Source organism: Acanthochromis polyacanthus, chromosome 11, assembly GCF_021347895.1.
Source record: "Acanthochromis polyacanthus isolate Apoly-LR-REF ecotype Palm Island chromosome 11, KAUST_Apoly_ChrSc, whole genome shotgun sequence".
NCBI classification, from domain to species: Eukaryota; Metazoa; Chordata; class Actinopteri; family Pomacentridae; genus Acanthochromis; species Acanthochromis polyacanthus.
In genome coordinates this window covers 13,512,267-13,533,656 of record NC_067123.1, presented here as the reverse complement: position 1 = coordinate 13,533,656, position 21,390 = coordinate 13,512,267, and the positions used below count along the sequence as shown (strand labels likewise).

Genomic DNA, 21,390 nt, shown 5'->3' with positions numbered 1-21,390 from the left:
TTTTAGTATGTTTTTAAAAAGATAACATGACTTGTAAACCCACCAGCCGGTTATGGAGTTCAGGGGTTAAACAATACAAGCCAAAGATATGGAGACTAAATTGGCAGAAGAAGTCCCTGATGAAAGACTCATCTTTAATTTTGGTGTTGAAAATCAGATAAGTTGCTTACAGTGTTTGTGTGATGAATTTTTAGAAGATCTACTCTAAAGCCCAGAGGACAAGAACTCCGGTACCACAGAGAGAGTTCACTGACAGCAAGGATGGCAATGGTTTGTACAATACAATAAGAAAAGGAGGTGATTATAAGAGAAGAGAGGAAGTTGAGGTGCTCTAAAAACTTTTTTCTTCTCTGATATTTCCAGGTATGACAATGGATGAGGACAGCAGGCAGGCAGTGACTGCAGATGAAGACAGTAACTGCAACGCAAACCAGAGCTTTGATGCTAAAGTGAGCCGAGCCTCGTCGCTCTACCAGGGATCCAGAAGCGGTCAGTAGCTTTTAATGGAGATGTGTGCAAAACTTCTCAAATCACAAAAAATAGACAATTGTAATTAGCCCAGATAGAACTGGAAGAGTGTGTAACTAGATTATAGCTACATTATGAAGGGTTACCCGATTACATTTTGATTGCATCAACTGAATTTCCCTTCGGGGGTGAATAAAGTGATTCTATTCTATTCTATTCTATTCTATTCTATTCTATTCTATTCTATTCTATTCTATTCTATTCTAAAATATGACAGTTTTAAAATGAAACTTTTATTCATGATGCTGTACATAAAGTTAAGTTACTCCTCTCAGGTGACTTAACTAATATTTGTTTTTTGTTTTTAATGGTGATTTATGAATGACTGAGGTTGTATTCCTTTTTATTTACCTTCTAAATGACAGATGAACATTTTATTTCTCTTGCGCTACAAGGTCAAAGTTCTCTTGTTGGCCTTTGAATTTCCAGAAACAGCAGCAACAGAACCAACATATCACATGTTGTTGTAGACACAGAGCTGACTTGTAGTATTTGCCAGTATTGCTACTTTAAGTAGTAAATGCGAATGTAGAAATTGTGTTTCATTAGTTATGAAAATGTTTTGAGATGTTTAAAGTAAAACATATATCCATTTGTAGAGGAACAAAAAATTCTTTAAAGCATTTAATTTTTTAGATGAGGTGCAATATTTTCAGAGTTTGATATGGAAATGATTCAAAAGCATTCAAGTTAGAATAATTTAATGATTAAATGCAATGTGCATTCGTAATGGATGTATGTTTGTCATGTTTAATCTACACCATTCATAAAACAAACAATGCAGTACTTCATTTGTATTTTGGAAGAGACAGCAGAATATCATAATATATGTCAGTACAGTAGTCTGACAGTTTTTCTTTGTTATGTCATGTTAGGAAAAGAATAATAAGCAGGTACAGTAAATAGCGAACAGGATTTTAGAAAAAAATTGCTGTGGAAAAATAAACATCTACACACGTGGACAAAATTGTTGGTACCCCTCAGTTAAAGAAGGAAAAACCCACAATTCTCACTGAAATCACTTGAAACTCACAAAAGTAACAATAAATTAAAATTTATTGAAAATTAAATAATCAAAAACAGCCATTACTTTTGAATTGTTGATTAACATAATTATTTAAAAAAACAAACTAATGAAACAGGCCTGGACAAAAATGATGGTACCTCTATAAAAGATTGAAAACTATTTGACCAGAGTGACATGATTAACTCAGGTGTGTCATTTAATTGACATCACAGGTGTTTCCAAACTCATAATCAGTCAGTCTGCCTATTTAAAGGGAGACAAGTAGTCACCCTGCTGTTTGGTGAAAAGGTGTGTACCACACTGAACATGGACAACAGAAAGCGAAGGAGAGAATTGTCCCAGGACATCCGAAAAAAAATTATAGACAAACATCTTAAAGGTAAAGGCTATAAGACCATCTCTAAACAGCTTGAAGTTCCTGTGACAACAGTGGCTCATATTATTCAGAAGTTCAAGACCCACGGGACAGTAGCCAACCTCCCTGGACGTGGCCGCAAGAGGAAAATTGATGACAAATTGAAGAGACGGATCGTTCGAATTGCATCCAAAGAGCCCAGAGCAACCTCCAAAGAAATTAAAGGTGAACTCCAAGGCCAAGGTACATCAGTGTCAGATCGCACCATTCGTCGTTGTTTGAGCCAAAGTGGACTTCATGGGAGACGACCAAGGAGGACACCACTGCTGAAAAAAACTCATAAAAAAGCGAGACTGGAATTTGCAAAAATGCATGTTGACAAGCCACAAAGCTTCTGGGAGAATGTCCTTTGGACAGATGAGACCAAACTGGAGCTTTTTGGTAAGGCACATCAACTCTATGTTCATAGACTCAAAAACCAAGCATACGAAGAAAAGAACACTGTCCCGACGGTGAAACATGGAGGAGGCTCAGTAATGTTTTGGGGCTGCTTTGCTGCATCTAGCACAGGGTGTCTTGAAAGTGTGCAAGGTACGATGAAATCTGAAGACTATCAAGGCATTCTGGAGAGAAATGTGCTGCCTAGTGTCAGAAAGCGTGGTCTCAGTCGCAGGTCATGGGTCTTCCAACAGGACAACGATCCAAAACACACAGCCAAAAACACCCAAGAATGGCTGAGAGAAAAGCGTTGGACTATTCTAAAGTGGCCTTCTATGAGCCCAGATCTGAATCCCATTGAACATATGTGGAAGGAGCTGAAACATGCCATTTGGAGAAGACACCCATCAAACCTGAGACAACTGGAGCTGTTTGCTCATGAGGAGTGGGCCAAAATACCTGTTGACAGCTGCAGAACGCTCATTGACAAATACAGAAATCGTTTAATTGCAGTGATTGCCTCAAAAGGTTGTGCAACAAAATATTAAGTTATGGGTACCATCATTTTTGTCCAGGCCTGTTTCATTAGTTTGTTTTTTTAAATAATTATGTTAATCAACAATTCAAAAGTGATGGCTGATTTTGATTATTTAATTTTCAATAAATTTTTATTTATCGTTACTTTTGTGAGTTTCAAGTGATTTCAGTGAGAATTGTGGGTTTTTCCTTCTTTAACTGAGGGGTACCAACAATTTTGTCCACGTGTGTAACATATTTCTTACACTTTGAAAGTTTGTGTTTTCTCTTGATTAAGAGCTTCTGAAAGGAACCTTCCAGATCAGTGCTTCAGGACCAAACACGAGCCGCAGAGGAGCCTTCAGGTGAGACTGTGGACACAACTTTTCTAGTCTGTCTAAATACAGTAAAGCTCAAATGCTGCAGCCAGAACATTTGTGGCAAACACGAATGATGTTGTGATTTCAGCTGTGCTATCGAGAAATACCTGTTAAACCGGCTTGTTTAAGATTAGACACATACAGGCAAGCTAAAACATTAGATGCCAGGCTAATAACCAGGTTAACTTTGAATTAAAACCTGTGTTTCCATGGTAACACTCAGAGGCACCAACTGACAAAGATATTCTTTGTGGTTTCTTGATAGTATTGTAGAGCAATGAGACTAGAAAGAGGTTTTCAAAACAGCAGTAATCTGTTGGAAAATGTCTGTGGTTGCAAATGTTTTCAAAATCAGCATTTTTTACTGTATTTTCCTGGTAAAGTATTGCTTGTAATTGTTTAATTATTCTAAAGTTCTCTGCTGGAACAAAAAGAGATCAGCAGTTTGATGGAGTTGTTCAGTCAGTCACAATTTGGTACAACTTGATTGTTTGCTTGATCTCAGCAAGTTTTTTTGTGAAATCAGAGCCTGGTCTACAATGACAGTTTGGTCTAATGAGGGCTCTCTAACGAAATATCAAAATTTCAGAACTTAATATTAGTTTCTACCAGTTTAGTATGAATCCGTAGAATCCCTGACAGACACACTTTGTATCCAGATTTACATCTTTTTTTCTTGTTTCATTTGCTCTTGAAGCATCATTGCAGCAAAATGTATTAAATATCAAGTCAAACTGCATGATGAGACCTTTCCAGCGATGGCAGTTGCTTGTCTGTGCAACTACAAGTTTTTATGTTTATTATCACATAATCTCCGGACCAAGTGCATTGCCTTTGCCTCAGTCTGCAACTGTCTTTTTGTTTTGTTCCTTCTTCCAGACCCACTAAGAGTGCTTGGTCCAGTCAGTCTGACGAGGATGACGAAGACGAAAAATCATTGAACAGGTTAGTATGTAGAACAAAGCGCTTCACTGAAACACAATGACATGAACAGTTCCTGCATATTCCTATAGATATAAATGACACTAACACCTTTCAAACAAAAAATGTGATAAACGGATTCATCTGTTCAAGCAACCGACCAACATGTTTTTCTAATGCACTCATCTTTTGGTGAAATTGATCATTTTTTCCCCAGACAGAGTCACATTAATTTTCTTAGGAAGTGAAAAAAGACTCTCTGGTTGACATGCTTATATTTATAGACATTTATTAAACATTTTAGCATTGGAGATGTATGTCTATAAATATGTATGCTGTGTTTTGACAAAGATAAGAATCCTTTATTACTCCCCACATCAGGGGAAATTTCCAGTGTTACAGCAGCAAAAATCTTTCAGAGCAGCACTAACCGTATGTACAGTAAAGATAGTAATTTTAATAAAAATAATATATATAATATATACAAGAATGAAGAATGAAAAACATATTAATACAGTATTACTACACTAGAAGTGACATTAGCATAAAGTGGCTTGTGGAATGTAACTGTAAAAGTGCAGAAAATGCCAGCAGTGCAAGGAATTGTTGTGCAGATTTTACCATGGTTTAAGATGATATGATATAGCCCAGTTTATGTTAACATCAGCCAGTGATGCTGATGTTTTACAGTCTTACAACAGATGGAATGAATGGCCTGCGATAGCGCTCCTTCTTGCATAGTGGGTGTCTCAGTCTGCTGCTGAAGGAGCTGCTTAAAGACCTCACAGTGCCGTGCAGTGAGTGAGGAATTGCCCATGATGTCCTCTATGGAGTCCAGGGAACAGTCCAGGACAGAACCAGCCCTCCTGACCAGTCTGTTCAGTCTCTTTCTGTCCCTTTCAGTGCTCCCCACTCCCCAGCAGACCACTGCATAGAAAATAATAGATGCTACCACAGACTCAGAAAATGTCCGGAGCAGAGTCCTGCACATGCCAAAGGACCTCAGTTTCCTCAGCAGGTGGAGACGACTTTGGCCCTTTTTGTACAGGACCTCTGTGTTATGTGACCAGTCCAGTTTGTTGTTGAGGTGAACACCCAGGTGTTTGTATGTGTCCACCATCTCAATGTCCAAACCCTGGATGTTCACCGGTGCAGTCTGAGGTGTCCTCCTCCTCTGGAAGTCGATGGTCATCTCCTTCATCTTACTGGCGTTGAGCTGCAGATGGTTGCGCTAACACCAGTCAACAAAGTCCGAGATGATCGTCCTGTACTCCTGCTCGTCCCCCTCAGATACACACCCGACAATGGCTGTATCATCGGAGAACTTCTGGAGGTGACAACTCCCAGAGTTGTAGTGGAAGTCTGATGTGTACAGGGTGAAGAGAAAGGTGAAGAATACTGTCCGCTGTGGGGCTCCCATGCTGCTGACTACCACACCAGACACACAGTCCTGAAGCCTCACGTACTGTGGTCTGTTGGTGAGGTAGTCAATGGTCCAAGCAGCCAGGTGACAGTCTACTCCTGCTCCTTCAAGCTTCACCCTGAGCAGAGAAGGCTGGATTGTGCTGAAAGCACTGGAGAAGTCAAAGAACATGACCCAACAGTGCTGCCAGTGTTCTCCAGGTGACTTAGCAATCTGTGCAGCAGATAGACGACTGCATCATCCACTCCAATGTTTGGTTGGTAAGCAAACTCCAGTGGATCCAGATGTGGAGGTTCCTAAGGATGATCCTCTCCATGGTCTTCATCAGATGAGAAGTGAGGGCCACAGGTCTGAAGTGGTTAGGCTCCCTGGGATTCCTGGTCTTTGAGACAGGAACCAGGCAGGAAGTCTTCCATAATACAGGAACCCTCTCCAGATTCAGGCTCAGGTTAAAAGAGGTGCAGCAGCACCTGACAGAGCAGGTATGCACACTTTCTCAGGAATCTGGAGCTGATTCCATCAGGACCTCCGGCCTTTCTGGTCTTGATCTTTTTAAGCTCATTTCTCACCTGATCAGCTGTTACGGACAGGCCGGGGGTGGTGGAGGAGGGTGGCAGGAGGAGGGGTGGTGGTGGGGAGTGAGATGAGGAGGAGTTATGGGGCTGTATGTGGAGTCCGAAGGTGGTGGAGGATGGGGAGAGGAGGAAAGGTGCTGTTGGTGGTTTTGGTGGTAGAGAGCTGAGGTGTGAAGGAGCTGGCTGGTGGGTGCTTTGATGAGAGGGGGGAGGAGTGGAGGAGAGTCAAATCTGTTAAAGAACAGATTCAGCTTATAGGCCCACTCTCGATATCCTGCTGCAGCTCACCTCTCTTGGCCTCTGCTGTAACCAGAGATGGATCTCAGGTCTCTCTGGACCTCCCTTGTGGTATTTTCCTGCAGGTGAGATTCCATCTTGGTCCGATAGCTGGCCTTGTCCTCCCTGATCTTCTTTATCTCCTTCTGCACCCTCCTCAGCTCCTCTTTGTCCCCAGATCCAAAAACCCTCCTCTTCTCCTTCAGCATGGCCTTCAGTTCTGCGTTTAGCCAGGGTTTGTTGTTAGAGAAACACCGTACTTTCCTGGTCGGTATGGTGTTCTCTGCATAGAAGTTAATGTAGTCCGTAGTAGTGTCCGTCAGTGTATCAATGTTCTCCCCGTGTGGACCACACAGCAGCACATCCCAGTCTGTGGTCTCAAAGCAGTCCTGAAGGTCCTCAGTGGCCTTGTCAGACCACTTCTTCACATACCTTATGGTGGGGGGTTGTTTCTTTACCATAGGTATGTAAATGGCGGGAGTCTCACCAGGTTGGGATCTGCGCAGCCCAGCGAGGGTAGGGGGAGGAGCTATTATGTATCCTTGATGTTTGCATACAGCAGGTCCAAGGTTTTACTGTCTCTAGTATGGCAGGTCACATACTGGGTGAATGTAGGGAGAGTGACAGAGAGCAATGTATGATTAAAGTTTCCTGAGATGATAATAAGAGACTGAGGGTGTGATGTTTGCAGCTGGGACACCTCACTGTGGATGAGTTCACAGGCTGCAGCCGCATCAGCTGAGGGAGGGATGTACACAGTAATAGCTATTACATATGAATACTACCTGGGCAGATAGGTTGGACACAGACTGACCGCCAGTAATTCTACCACTCTTTTAACGCTGATGTGCCCAGCATTACACCATCTCTCATTCACATACATTGCGAGGCCCCCACCCTTTCTCTTACCACTCTCCCTCACGTTCCCTTACAAAGAAAATGAAGACTCTGTGTAGAAAAAATGGATGTAGTAACCCTCTGAATCTAAAGGCATGTTACATATAAAAGTCTCCCAAATTGCATTATTTATAAATGAGAAACTGTAAAAACAAAGCTTTCTAGCAGTCCTTGAACTAATCATGTTTGTCTTCTCATTCTTTGAATGAAATGAACCAAATCGAACCTTCAAATCATCTTTGCAAAATCACTTCACGACATGCCTTTTTAAAAAAATACAAATAGATTGTATTATCAGTATCAATAGCCTAACAACACTGAAGATAAATGCTGAAAAGTAATTTTTTAATTCAACATATGTCAAACATAAACTGTTTATAATTTACCTCTTGTTTACCATTTTTAATGGCAAATATACCTCAGGTCCAAATTTATAAAAATTATTAGTCAGTGCATGCTTGTAAAGGTCCTCTGTATTGGATGTCAGTTTTATTCTTAATTTTCCTGATGTTCTTCATGCCAGTTGTCACCCTCTTGGCCTGCATTCAGAGGATCTTCTGGGGACTCGCAGAGACAAGATGGCCTCAGGAGCAGGTCTTGCAGACATTGATCCAATGGCCATTGATCAATCCGTGAGTTAAGACACATAAAAACATAAAATTCAGTGACCTATCTCTTACATCTTCTGTACCTCCTCACTTTCCTTTCCTTTCATCCTCAGGTGGGTTTTGACAGCATTGGAGGTCTGTCGGGTCACATCTCAGCTCTGAAGGAGATGGTTGTATTCCCATTTCTCTACCCTGAGGTTTTCGACAACTTCAAGATCCAGCCTCCCAGGTAGAACACACACACATATAAGGGATTCACATATATACAGGGTTTATATACAAGTGATCAAAATCGCATTGTAGAAATCTCAAACTGGAATTCAGACTTGTCATGATGTAATTACAGATCCCTTGAATTTGAGATTTGACTCTGTGAAATGATGTTGCAGATATCTGTAGTTACAACAGAAGATACAGTAGCTTACTTTTCAAAGATACTTTGACACCACAACCAGACTGAAAACAGTGTATCAAGCAGGCTTCAGCAGAGCTTTAAATCATTTAAATGTTTGAACATACTCTGTCTGTCTGTGTCTCCTCCAGAGGTTGTTTGTTCTATGGCCCTCCTGGGACGGGAAAAACTCTGGTTGCCCGGGCGTTGGCCAACGAGTGTAGCCATGGCAACAGGAAGGTCACCTTCTTCATGAGGAAGGGAGCCGACTGCCTCAGCAAGTGGGTGGGAGAGTCAGAGCGGCAGCTGCGGCTGCTGTTTGAACAGGTACTGCTCACCTGATGTCCTAGTGCTGCCACCTGCTGGAATAACTGTAGATCACACTCCATCTTAACTCAACTCCAAGCAGTTTCTGGAAGTTTATTGCTCCTGTCAAATTTTTTCTGACTGCTCATTTTTATTGCAGTACAAAGTCTTGCACCACTTTGGAAACAGCACAACTATAAGGAATGAGGGAGGGTTAAAAATGATCTTCTTTGCAATATAACAAAGTTGTAATGTCATAAACGTTAAAAAATAAGACAAAAGTGAAAGTTTAATTTATTTTACATGTAAAAAAGTTTTCCAAGTGAATACAGGGTTAACAAATGCTGGAAAAGAACTATCTAATCCTTTTTGCCTTGATTTCTGGAATCCATTTTCTGATGTTTATCACATTAATTTTATTACCAATATCTTAAGCAATTACTGATATACCCACTGAAAAAGACAACTTATAAATTGTATTGCATTAATACTTTATCTGCTACAATGCATTAATATTTTGACCACTATATATAACAGGAGGTATGGACTTTCACTCTGTGGTTTTTAATTGTTTTGAATATTAATCCTGCAATCAGCAATGTTCGTTAGGACAAACACAAAAGTGAAAGTTTAATTTATTTTACATGTACAAAAGTTTTCCAAGTGAATACAGGGTTAACAAATGCTGGAAAAGAACTATCTAATCCTTTTTGCCTTGATTTCTGGAATCCATTTTCTGATGTTTATCACATTAATTTTATTACCAATATCTTAAGCAATTACTGATATACCCACTGAAAAAGACAACTTATAAATTGTATTGCATTAATACTTTATCTGCTACAATGCATTAATATTTTGACCACTATATATAACAGGAGGTATGGACTTTCACTCTGTGGTTTTTAATTGTTTTAAATATTAATCCTGCAATCAGCAATGTTCGTTAGGACAAACACAAATGTCAGTTTTCTTGAGCTTGTTCTTTATGGTGCAGAGGTTGAGTGTGTTTTGGTGTGTGTTGTCCTCAGGCGTATCAGATGCGTCCGTCCATCATCTTCTTTGATGAGATCGATGGTCTGGCTCCAGTCCGATCCAGCCGACAGGATCAGATACACAGGTCTGTCACTGTTAGTTAAATTTAGCTTTATAACAACAGCTGTTGAGGCACAATGCTTTCTTTCACAGTTATGGTGTCTCAACACACTTTACTAGTGAGTGTCATTGTGCCAAATCACTCTGGTTCCTGAGCAAAAACTGTACCACAAACGATCACTGATAGTTTTAAATCCTTGCAGCTCCATTGTGTCGACACTCCTTGCTCTGATGGACGGACTGGACAGTCGAGGTGAAGTTGTGGTGATTGGAGCCACAAACCGGTTGGACTCCATCGACCCGGCGCTGCGGCGCCCTGGACGTTTCGACAGGGAGTTCCTCTTCGGCCTGCCTGACAAAGAGGTGACATTTTATTTAACTAAATGTATTTTTTCCACTTTTTAACCTTTTGTTTTGTACTGAAAATTTATTGTTTCATATTTGGAAGCTTTTTGAATTTTTTTGCTGCAGTCCACAACATTTTTCTTACTCTTTGTGGTCATACAGTTTATTTAGAATTCTTTATCACGTCCAAGTTCAAATATGATGCAGCGGATTACTACTATTGTATGAGCTGGTGATCACAGAGTCACTGTAATAATTCTGTATGTCTGGTTGGAGATTTTTTAAAATGGTGATGGTGCAGCTTTTACTCCAAAGGATCAGTGTGGCCACAATGGAAGTTTTGAGTTTTGTTATCATTGTTATCAACAATAATGCAGATTACTCTCTGTTCTATTTGTTGATTTATGACTAAGCTTTAATTAAGCTCATCCGTCTGTGTTTTTCAGTCTCGTAAAGAGATCCTGAAAGTCCACACCTGGCAGTGGAAGCCTCCTCCTAGTGAAGACTTTCTGGAAGAACTGGCTGAAAAATGTGTCGGTACGATAGATTAGTCACTAGATTTCTTATCATTTTCTTCAAAGACATTAAAGTAAAACTGAAATTATGACAATTTACCACCCAGCAGGTCTCTAGTAACATCTTCCAAAACCTCGAAAACATTAGCAGCAAGTAGGAAATCTTCATCCAGAAACCCGAGTCAGTCATTCAGTCCTGCTACTTTCACATGGAGAATATTCAAAAAATACACCTTCTGTTATATTTTCAGCAGCTGAAAATTGTTCTTCATACTTTTGTGTCATTCTGTTACACTACAATTCTACAATTCTACAATTTCATTTAGCAGACGCTTTTGTCCAAAGCGACGTACAACACAAGCAAGAATTCAGACATAAGGAAAAACCTGTAGTAAGTGCAAAAAGTGCTTCAAGTGTGATTGGTCAAAGGTGTTGCCATCAAGCTGCAGAAGAAATTGCCAGCCCCCCCCCCCCTTTTTTATACTTTGTCAGTGCTAAATAAGTGCTGGGTTTTGGACCACCTGACTTTTTCTACCCCTAAGGTGGAGTCAGATTAAGTGCCGAGGTGTTCTCTGAACAATTGAGTCTTCAATTGTCTCTTAAAAGTAGAAAGGTACGGTGGCCGAGACCCGCCATCGCTGCAAATAAAACAAACGCTGCAAATAAAAAGAAACACCGCTGCAAATAAAAAAGAAACACCGCTGCAAATAAAAAAGAAACGCTGCAAATAAAAAGAAACGCTGCAAATAAAAGAAACACTGCAAACAAAAAGAAACGCCGCTGCAAATAAAAAAGAAACGCTGCAAATAAAAAAGCCACAACGAAAGTGGATTACTGGGGATTATTTTTGCCGATACACCGGTGTGAGAAGAAGAAGACGAAGAAGTAGAAACAAGAACAGGAGTACGACTTGGAAAACGAACGAGAAAGTAAGTGAAAATGTTAGTGTTTAATGTCACTACGTCTAATTTTAATGTGTTATCTGGTTAGGCCATGTAGCCCCAGGTTTGAAGGTTTGAAGTTGAACTGGAGGATGCCGGTGTGTTGTTAGCCGTCAGTTGTTTCCACCCGGATGTGTTTTCGTTCCGGACTCATTCATTCTGTCCGCTCGGGCGGACGGGCGCCGGCGGCAAAGGATGGTTCGCCCGGGGCGCAAATCTAGCCATGACCGAATCTGTGTGTTTTTCTGGGGTAGACACTGTTCTGGAGTGAGAGCGTGCAGTGGAACATGTTACTGTGTTTTGCTGCATATTGGAGTAAAGTTACCAAACTCGATTGTCCTCTCGTTAGCCGAAGCTAACAACACACCTGGATCCACACCTCCACACGTCTGGATCCAGGATTTTTTTGAAAAAAAAACATCTGGATCCAGGATCCTGCATCCAGGATTTTTTTCTGGATCCAGACGGTGATCCGGATCACCTCCAAAATCTAATCGATTGTTACTTTTGCTCTTCCGGGCATTCTGTAAAAAATTGGTGAAAATCCATCCATAACTTTTTGAGTTATGCTGTAAACAGACAGACAGACAGATGGCCTGGCGGAGGTATGCGCTCTCCGAGTGCTTTTCTAGTTTTTAATGTGTTATCTGGTTAGGCCATGTAGCCCCAGGTTTGAAGTTGAACTGGAGGATGCCGGTGTGTTGTTAGCTTCGGCTAACGAGAGGACAATCGAGTTTGGTAACTTTACTCCAATATGCAGCAAAACACAGTAACATGTTCCACTGCACGCTCTCACTCCAAAGCAGTGTCTACCCCAGAAAAACACACAGATTCGGTCATGGCTAGATTTGCGCCCCGGGCGAACCATCCTTTGCCGCCGGCGCCCGTCCGCCCGAGCGGACAGAATGAATGAGTCCGGAACGAAAACACATCCGGGTGGAAACAACTGACGGCTAACAACACACCGGCATCCTCCAGTTCAACTTCAAACCTTCAAACCTGGGGCTACATGGCCTAACCAGATAACACATTAAAAATTAGACGTAGTGACATTAAACACTAACATTTTCACTTACTTTCTCGTTCGTTTTCCGAGTCGTACTCCTGTTCTTGTTTCTACTTCTTCTTCTTCTCACACCGGTGTATCGGCAAAAATAATCCCCAGTAATCCACTTCCGTTGTGGCTTTTTATTTGCAGCGTTTCTTTTTATTTGCAGCGGCGTTTCTTTTTGTTTGCAGTGTTTCTTTTATTTGCAGCGGCGTTTCTTTTTATTTGCAGCGTTTCTTTTTTATTTGCAGCGGTGTTTCTTTTTATTTGCAGCGTTTGTTTTATTTGCAGCGGTGGCGGGTCTCGGCCACCGTAAGAAAGGGACTCAGCAGAACGCACAGAGTTTGGTAGATTGTTCCACCATTTGGGAACAACAGAGGAAAAGAGTCTGGCTAGAGATATCGAGCCGTGCTGGGCTGGAAGCACCAGGCATCTCTCACATGCAGAGCGAAGTGGGCGTGAAGGGGAGTAGACCTGGATCAGGGAATCCAGGTAGGCTGGGGCCGTTCTTGTAAATGTTTTGTAAGCCAGGAGGAGAGTTTTGAATTTGATTCTGGCTGCAACTGGAAGCCAGTGAAGGGAGATGAACAGGGGAGTGACATGAGCTCTTTTGGGCTGGTTGAAGACCAGACGTGCTGCTGCATTCTGGATCATCTGTAGAGGTTTGACTGTACATGCAGGGAGACCTGCCAGAAGAGAGTTGCAGTAGTCAATGCGTGACATCACAAGAGCCTGAACCAGAAGCTGTGTGGCCTGTTGGGTCAGGAAGGGTCTGATATTCCTGATGTTGTAGAGGGCATAACGACAAGATCGAGAAACTGAGGCCACGTGAACTTTAAAGGTCAGCTGGTCATCAATCATGACACCCAGGTTTCTGGCTGAGTTTGTGGGCACAAGTAGGCTCAAGTGAAGTTGGACACTGATCTGAGGCGGAACAGATGGAGAAGCTGGAAAGACCATGAGTTCAGTCTTAGACAGATTCAGCTGAAGGTGCCGTTCCTTCATTCATGTGGAGATATCAGCCAGACATGCTGATATCCGAGCTGAAACTGTTGTGTCGTCAGGTGGAAAAGAGAGGAAAAGCTGAGTGTCATCAGCATAACAGTGGTAGGAGAAGCCATGGGAGCGGATCACTGCACCAAGTGAGGTGGTGTACAGAGAGAAGAGTAAGGGACCAAACACTGACCCCTGAGGAACCCCAGTTGATAGGTCGTGTGACCTTGACACCTCCCCTCGCCATGTTACTCTGAAGGATCTGCCTGTGAGGTAGGACTTGAACCACAACAGGACAGAACCTGAGATGCCGAGCTCAGAGAGTGTGGAGAGGAGGATTTGATGGTTCACGGTGTCAAAGGCAGCAGACAAGTCCAGCAGCAGTAGGACAGAGGACTGACCAGCAGCTCTCGCCAGCCGCAGAGATTCTGTGACTGATAGGAGTGCAGTCTCAGTGGAGTGGTCGCACTCCACACTACTGTGATGCTCTTCATTCCTGTCTGAGTTGTGAGTCTGTTACCACAGCCCTGCAGCAAGATGACTCAATAAAACTAAATCTAGCTCTCATATAACTTCAGCTTTGATGACACTACATTGGCTTTCAATTATATTTACAGTTCAAGAGTCCAATTTCAAATCCTGCTTTGTGTCTATAAGGTCTTTAACAGTCTTGTTTCATACTACATTAATGAACTAACTCCAGATGTCACTGTTGGGTTTGAAAAGTGTCATATACACACTTGTTGTGGCAAGTTTATAATGAGGCAGAAATGCAGTCTCATACAATGACAGAGCTCCACCATGTTTAACTAAAAGCTGTGGGCAATCATTGTTGTAGCTCTGTTCAACTCTTATTCTCATATATTGTTTCCGATTGAACCTGATCATTTCAAACTTTGACTCATCGCTCCTCAGAACTCTTGCTGCCGGATGCTGAGCACATTCTTTGCTGAACTTCTTCCAATTTCAAAAAAGAAACTTCTCAGCAGACCATTTTCTTGAGCTTTGGTTCTTTTTTTTAGTCCTTTATCTCTCTGCATTCTTCATATTTCTTTAGAACAGTTTGAATACCACATCTTGAGTATCCAGTTTGTTTGCTAATTTACCTTTGAGATTGGCCTTGCTGATGGTTTTATACAATCAGAAATCTTTCGCATTTTGAATGAAATAATGTCTCTGAGACTTGGTCTTATGTGCTAAGAAGCTTCCAGTGAGTTAAACTCTTTACAATATGGCAACACTCAATACCACAAACATGGATTAAGTATGGAGTACTGCAGTGGTTTTTTTCTCTTCTATTAGTGCAATTTCTGGAGAATTTTTGAACCTCTGTCTCTCTCAGGTTACTGTGGTGCTGACATCAGGGCGGTATGCACTGAGGCGGCGCTGTGTGCTCTGCGGCGTCGCTACCCGCAGATCTACGGAACCTCCCAGAAGCTCCTGCTGGACGTGTCCTCCATCGCCGTCAGCAGCTGCGACTTTGTGGCAGCCATGAGGAAGATGTCGCCGGCTTCACACCGCTCCGCCACCTCTCCTGCCAAACCTCTGTCACCTGTGGTTCACCCGCTGCTGGGCGCTGCCCTGCGCGACATCCTGGAGGCTCTGCAGAGGCTGTTTCCTCATGCTGAACAGGGAATGAAGAGGAAGATGGAGCCAAGTGAGTAGCAACTGAAAGGTGGAAGCACTCCTGCTGCAGTCCTGATAAACCACAACATCCTCCTTACAAATCTGTTCTGTGCATGTCAGATCTGACTTCTGGTATCCTTGACGATGGTCTGATGTCTGATGGAGACGAAGGCTCCATGACACCAAGCATCTCAGCATCCTCTGCCTCCAAGGACAAAAACTTCCTACACTTTGCCAGGTGAGTCTGATCAAAAGCTCACTTAGATCTACAGGGGTTTCTTTATATCAGTAATGGAACATAAAGATACCTGTGAGGTATCACTTTATTTTAACTCTGCATTTATCATGTACAAGCAGAACATTAACACTTGATTTAACCCTCGTGTCGTCCTGCGGGTCAAATTGACACGTTTTAAAGTTTGAAAATATGGGGAAGAAATATATATTTTCACAGTGAAAACTTCCACATTTCTAAAATTCTTTGGGAAATTTTTTAAATTTTTTTGGGCCTAGGATCTTTCTGCATGGAGTTTGCATGTTCTCCCTGTGCATGCGTGGGTTTTCTCCGGGTACTCCGGCTTCCTCCCACAGTCCAAAAATATGCTGAGGTTAATTGATGACTCTAAATTGCCTGTAGGCGTGAATGGGAGTATGATTGTTTGTCTGTATATGTAGCCCTGTGACAGACTGGTGACCTGTCCAGGGTGTCCCCTGCTTTCGCCCGAGTCAGCTGAGATAGGCTCCAGCACTCCCCGCGACCCTAGTGAGGATAAAGCGGTGTATAGAGAATGGATGGATGTTCTTAAAGAAAATATCAGATGTTTTACTGATTTATATGTAGTCACTTTAGATATTTTTGGTAAAAAAATTTCTCATTTTAAAAATATTTACAAGAATTTCTTGCCAAATTCAGGGGAGTTTTTTTAAAAACAAAACTTTTAAGGGAAACTTTCAAGGAATTATTTCAATTCTCTTTCTGAACTTGTTGCAAATTTTCTGAAATTTGGGTGATTTTTTTGCTGATTTTTGGGACCTCTTTTCAAACAAGGAAACAATATTTTTCAGTGCCCATAAATAAAGACAACAGGAGGGTTAAGAGGTTCAAACAAAACATAATGTTGTAGTAAGCAAATATAAGGACAAGATTCTATTAATGTATTTGACATTAATTATAGCATCTTCACATGGAGCATACTTGACTGCAGTATAAACATAGACTGAAATTTGAATATAAAATAGCAGATTTTTGTTTGAGTGAACATATAAACAAATCTTTACAGTAGTAGTTTAGATTTCAACAGCTTTTACACATGAGCAAATGTCTCACAGCCCTCATTCAAACTAAATTTTAGATGAAGAATTACAACTTAACTAAAATACATTAACAAATGATTAAAAACCTTACATTTAAAACATTATTTACATACTAGTTAGAAGTGCAAAGTAAGGAGAATTAAATGAAATGTCACTTAATTAGCACTACTAAGTGAAAAGTGTTTTTTTTCCTGATTAAACTTGATCTGTTTAATTTCAGATACATAATGAATGTTTGTCACAAATTATTTCATATGTCTGTGGTAACAAATTGCAGATTTACTCTTTTCTTACTGCTCTTTTCTCTGATGCCTCTTACAGGAGTGCCGTCAAACAACCAACCTCATATCGGCCCAGAATGCTCCTGGCAGGTCGCCCCTGTGCCGGTCAGACCTCCCACATGGCTCCTGCTGTTCTACATGCTATGGAGCTGTTCACCGTTCACAGTCTGGACTCTGCTGTGCTGTTTGGAGTCAGCAGCACCTCCCCGGAGGAGGCTTGTGCACAGGTGACTCCTCAGCAAACACTGCATCCAGCATGTGGACTGAACTAGTCTTTAAAATCCACCTTATAATTGTTGTAGTTTATACTAAGCTGATTTATTGCATTTCTTATGTGTTTTATCAACAGTAAAGCTGTTGGCAAACTTTCAGAAGATACATGTAGAATAAAATACCACAATTTTACATTTAGAGTAGTTACATTTTGATTCTGTCTTGAACGGCATGTCACTGATGAGTAGTTCACGGACTGCTGGAAAGTTCAAAATCTGTTCAATTGTGTACCTTTTTACATTTTCTGACTAGCAAATGGTGTGACTTCAATTTTAAATTCAATTTAATATTTCAGTTTCAGATTTTTTTTTTTTAAAGAGAAGATGCCTTTCAAACTTACCAGGTGATTTTGGGGTACAGTGAGTTGCTAACCGATAAAGAGGAATATTCTTATGTTTATTTTCTGAAGCCCAAGGAAGCATATTCACAATCTGCAGAAAAGCAAAAATCCTAATTTGGGAACTAGATTTTTTTTTTCATTTTTGCCCAAGCAATGGCTTAAACAATCAGTTGGTATAATTGAGAAATAATGAAACTGACCTTTCAAACAGGAGACAGTAGGGACCCGCATTTTTTTTTCAGTTATTTTTTCCAGCTGTGGTGAGTGGAAGAATTGTTCTCAGACAAATAATGAAATGAAAATCTGCAGAAAGTTTTGTAAAGTTTAAGAACACTTGTGGTGAAGTTGTTGTGGCTTCCTGTCTTGCTGTCTTATTGAAATGAAAGTAAAATTGCATTTATGAGCAGAGAGGATTGACTTTGCTTTCTTGAACATGTGGACATACTTGAAACAAGAGCAGTCCTTCAGTGTCATCTGGTGGTGATGACAGGCATCTACGACACACATGATGGGATTTGTTTTATGTTAAAACAGTATTTTACTGCCTTTAAATGCAGAAAAACAGCTTGTCTGTACAGGACAACGTCGATCTCTTCTCTGATCAGGTGTTCTGTGAGGCCAAACGGACGTCTCCCAGTATCCTCTACATCCCCCACATCCAACAGTGGTGGGACACAGCAGGGCAGGCACTCAGAGCCTCTTTCCTCAGTCTGCTGGGCAGCATCCCCTCCTTTTCCCCCATCCTCCTCCTCGCCACCTGCAGTGTCCCTCATCAGGAGCTCGACCCGGAGGTGAGGCACAAAGTTATCCAGAGTCAGAAATACAGAATGTATTTGAAATAAATTTACTGCCATGTTTTCGCTGTGTTTCTCCACAATAGGCCAAATAGTTCAGCAATTTTTAGCCCCTTACCATTTAACAAGTACTCTGATGTCTTTCATGTTCCAACATCAGATCCAGTGTCTGTTTCGGGAGGAGTACGGGGAGGTTTACACTATCAGTACTCCCACTAAGCAGGAGAGGGTCAACTTCTTCCAGGACCTTATTCTTAATCAGGCGGTCGAAGCTCCACCCTCCAAGAAAAACGCATGTATGTGATTCTGGGTTGTTCAGATGCTTCGGTTCAGGGTGTTTTTGTTAGCTGTGGAGCGCAATGCAACAGCAAATTTTATGGATTGATCTGAATTTGAGATTGTTTCATCTCAAATTATCACATTTTTCGGACATTTTCTGCTTGACCAGATCTGATTTGTCTTCAGATATTTGTTAATTTTATCTTCATACATCAAATACTGTTTGAGATCTTTTTTATTTAAACATTGCCCATCAACACATTTTCAGCACGATTTTGCACTAAATTTGAGAATCTCACGAACTATTAAAGATAAACACCTAAAGTTTTCAGTTTTTTTCTCATAATGACAGTGATTCAAAGTTGATTTGTCTATGGGTGAGATGATATATGAAAAAAATTTAAGCCGTCCTAAAAAGTCCCACCTTTGGGCACACATTAACAAAAAAAATTGCTGAAGTCAGCCATGGATATTTTCTGAACCACATGTAGCTGCATATCACAATAATACAAAACAAAACATATACAATACTTTTATTATGAAATATTTAGTCACAGAAATGATTTCAAACAAATTAGAGATGGTGGAGCAGAAGGCCCCTAACTCAAATAGTTAAGCAATTATATTTTGCTCCTCTTCTGTCAGTGACTCAGGACATGGAGATCCTTCCTGTTGCTCCGCTGCCTACCTCCCGTGAGCTGTCAGTGCAAGAGCGTTTCCGTGTGGAGCAGCAGGAAGAAGACGTGCTGCGAGAGCTCCGCCTCTTTCTGCGTAACATCACCGAGCGCCTGAGTCTGGACCGTCGCTTCAAGGCCTTCACCAAACCAGTCGACATCGAGGAGGTGAGTGGATTAAATTTAGTGAACTTAAACAGAGTGGTGTGTGTGGCGTCTGTAAAGTAGTTAAAACACAGAAGGCTATATAATCCCATGACCACTGAGCAAACTGATGATGATTTACTTTTAGCTATTCATGAGGTCAAGAATTTGCTTTTCATTTTCATGGATGCTAAGTGCTCAGACACATTTACACATCTACAAATCTAAAACAGTTTGCTTTGTACATCTTGGTAAACACCTGAAACTGAGCTAAAACCTGATCTTGCACAGATTCATAGTCTTTGATTTAGGAAATACATCAGAAAAATCTGGAGAGGCTGGTTTTTCGTCTACTGAGGCTTGAGGTCAAAGATAAACTCGATTCCCTGCAGTTTGCATACAAAGAACACATTGGAGTGGATGATGCCATCCTCTTCATGCTTCACCGTGTCCCGTCTCATCTGGAGGAACCTGGAGTTTATGTAAGAATCATGTTCTTTGATTTTTCAAACGCATTCAACTCCATCCAACCCACCATCCTCAAAGACAAGCTCACAGAGATGGGAGTGGATCCTTCCTGTTCACATACATCTGACTTCAAATACAGCACTGAGTCCTGCCACATCCAGAAATACTCTGACACTGCTATCATGGCATGTATCAGAAATGGACATGAAGCTGAATACAGGGATCTGATAAGTGCCTTCAGTGACTGGAGTCACAAAAACTGCCTGCTACTCAACACCTCAAAGACAAAGGAAATGATCATAGATTTCCACAGATCCAAAACCCCTCTTCAGCCGGTGAACACTTGTGGTGAGGACATCGAGGTGGTGACATCATATAAATATTTAGGTGTCCATCTTGACAATAAATTAGACTGGTCTAAAAATGTAGATTTCATCTACAAAAAGGGCCAGAGCCGACTTTTTTGCCTCAGAAGACTTCGATCTTTAGACATCTGCAGTAAGATGCTGCAGATGTTTTATCAATCTGTGGTAGCAAGTGTCCTGTTTTATGCTGCAGTCTGCTGGGGAGGCAGTATAAAGAACAAGGATGCAAGCCATCTGAACAAACTGATTAAAAAAGCTGGCTCTGTGTTTGGAATCAGATTGACCACATTGGAGGATGAGGTGGAGAGAGAGAGGCACTTAGAAAGATGGAGGCCATTCTGACGAACATGGATCATCCACTTCACATCTGCCTCAGTGAACAACAAAACATCGGTGGATGGCTCCTATCCCTGCGCTGCAGGACTGAAAGATTCAGGAAATCTTTCTTGCCATCAGCAATCAGACTGTTTAATTCAAAAGCAAAAAGATGAGACCAGACAATTGAATTTCACTTCGGGGATCAATAAAGTTCTTCTGTTCTATTCTATTCTATTCTATTCTATTCTATTCTATTCTATTCTATTCTATTCTAGATAACGCACAGAACTGCGCATTAACAACTAAAAGTTCTGGAAGTAAATGACCATGCAAATCTTGGATGGGTGAAAAGTTGCCACCCGTCCAAAGGGTGCACTGTTTATATTTCTATCTGTCGTTGATATGCACCAAAATGTATCTGTCTAATGTAATCTAAAAGGCCAACAGTTCAGTGATATAGTTCAGAATTTTGGGGATTTCATTACAGAGAGTCGTACAGATCTACAGAGGGAGGAACCTGGGGCTGTATTACAGAAATCCCCTATCTTTTCAAACTCTGAGCATTTTTTGCTCTTATCATAGTTTTTATTTTCCTCTCAGTATCTGTTTTTGTCTCTTTTCTGCTCTGTATACCACAGCATGCAGTTAACCCAAAAACTCGCTGAATTTTTGTTTTATACCTGTTTTGTTATGTAACTGAAGTTGTTCATGGCTTCTCAGTTTTGTTGCTTTTTTTGCTTTATTAGGGTCCAAGCACCAAGGGTGCCAAGGACAGGCGGTGCAAGGGCACCGACTGTCCAAGGCACCAGCTGTGCCGAAGGACCCTATTGAAACCCTACGGTTTGTTATGGTCCAAGCACCGAGGTGCCGAAGGACCCTATTGAAACCCTACGGTTTGTTATGGTCCGAGCACCAAGGTGCCGAGGACAGGCGGTG

At 41.3% G+C, this 21,390-nt stretch overlaps 1 protein-coding gene across 5 annotated transcripts in view; it reads left to right on the top strand.

Moving 5' to 3' along the window:
* LOC110969254 (ATPase family AAA domain-containing protein 2-like) overlaps window positions 1–20,655 on the top strand; it is an 80,828-nt gene extending 60,173 nt beyond the window's left edge. For 3 of the 5 annotated variants that reach the window (XM_051955124.1, XM_051955125.1, XM_051955123.1), the window contains 17 exons: window positions 195–270; window positions 364–489; window positions 3,163–3,229; window positions 4,124–4,189; window positions 7,860–7,968; window positions 8,058–8,173; window positions 8,488–8,662; window positions 9,673–9,761; window positions 9,940–10,099; window positions 10,528–10,618; window positions 14,921–15,235; window positions 15,325–15,442; window positions 16,840–17,026; window positions 17,970–18,203; window positions 18,367–18,502; window positions 19,131–19,327; window positions 19,696–20,654. In XM_051955124.1, coding sequence (XP_051811084.1) covers window positions 195–270; window positions 364–489; window positions 3,163–3,229; window positions 4,124–4,189; window positions 7,860–7,968; window positions 8,058–8,173; window positions 8,488–8,662; window positions 9,673–9,761; window positions 9,940–10,099; window positions 10,528–10,618; window positions 14,921–15,235; window positions 15,325–15,442; window positions 16,840–17,026; window positions 17,970–18,203; window positions 18,367–18,502; window positions 19,131–19,327; window positions 19,696–20,478 — 3,045 coding nt within the window. In that variant the 3' untranslated portion in view covers window positions 20,479–20,654. Of the gene's footprint in view, window positions 1–194; window positions 271–363; window positions 490–3,162; window positions 3,230–4,123; window positions 4,190–7,859; window positions 7,969–8,057; window positions 8,174–8,487; window positions 8,663–9,672; window positions 9,762–9,939; window positions 10,100–10,527; window positions 10,619–14,920; window positions 15,236–15,324; window positions 15,443–16,839; window positions 17,027–17,969; window positions 18,204–18,366; window positions 18,503–19,130; window positions 19,328–19,695 lie in introns of all 5 variants that reach the window. The other 2 variants (XM_051955122.1, XM_051955121.1) reach the window with 2 other exon arrangements.
* The last annotated feature ends 735 nt before the right edge of the window (window positions 20,656–21,390 follow it).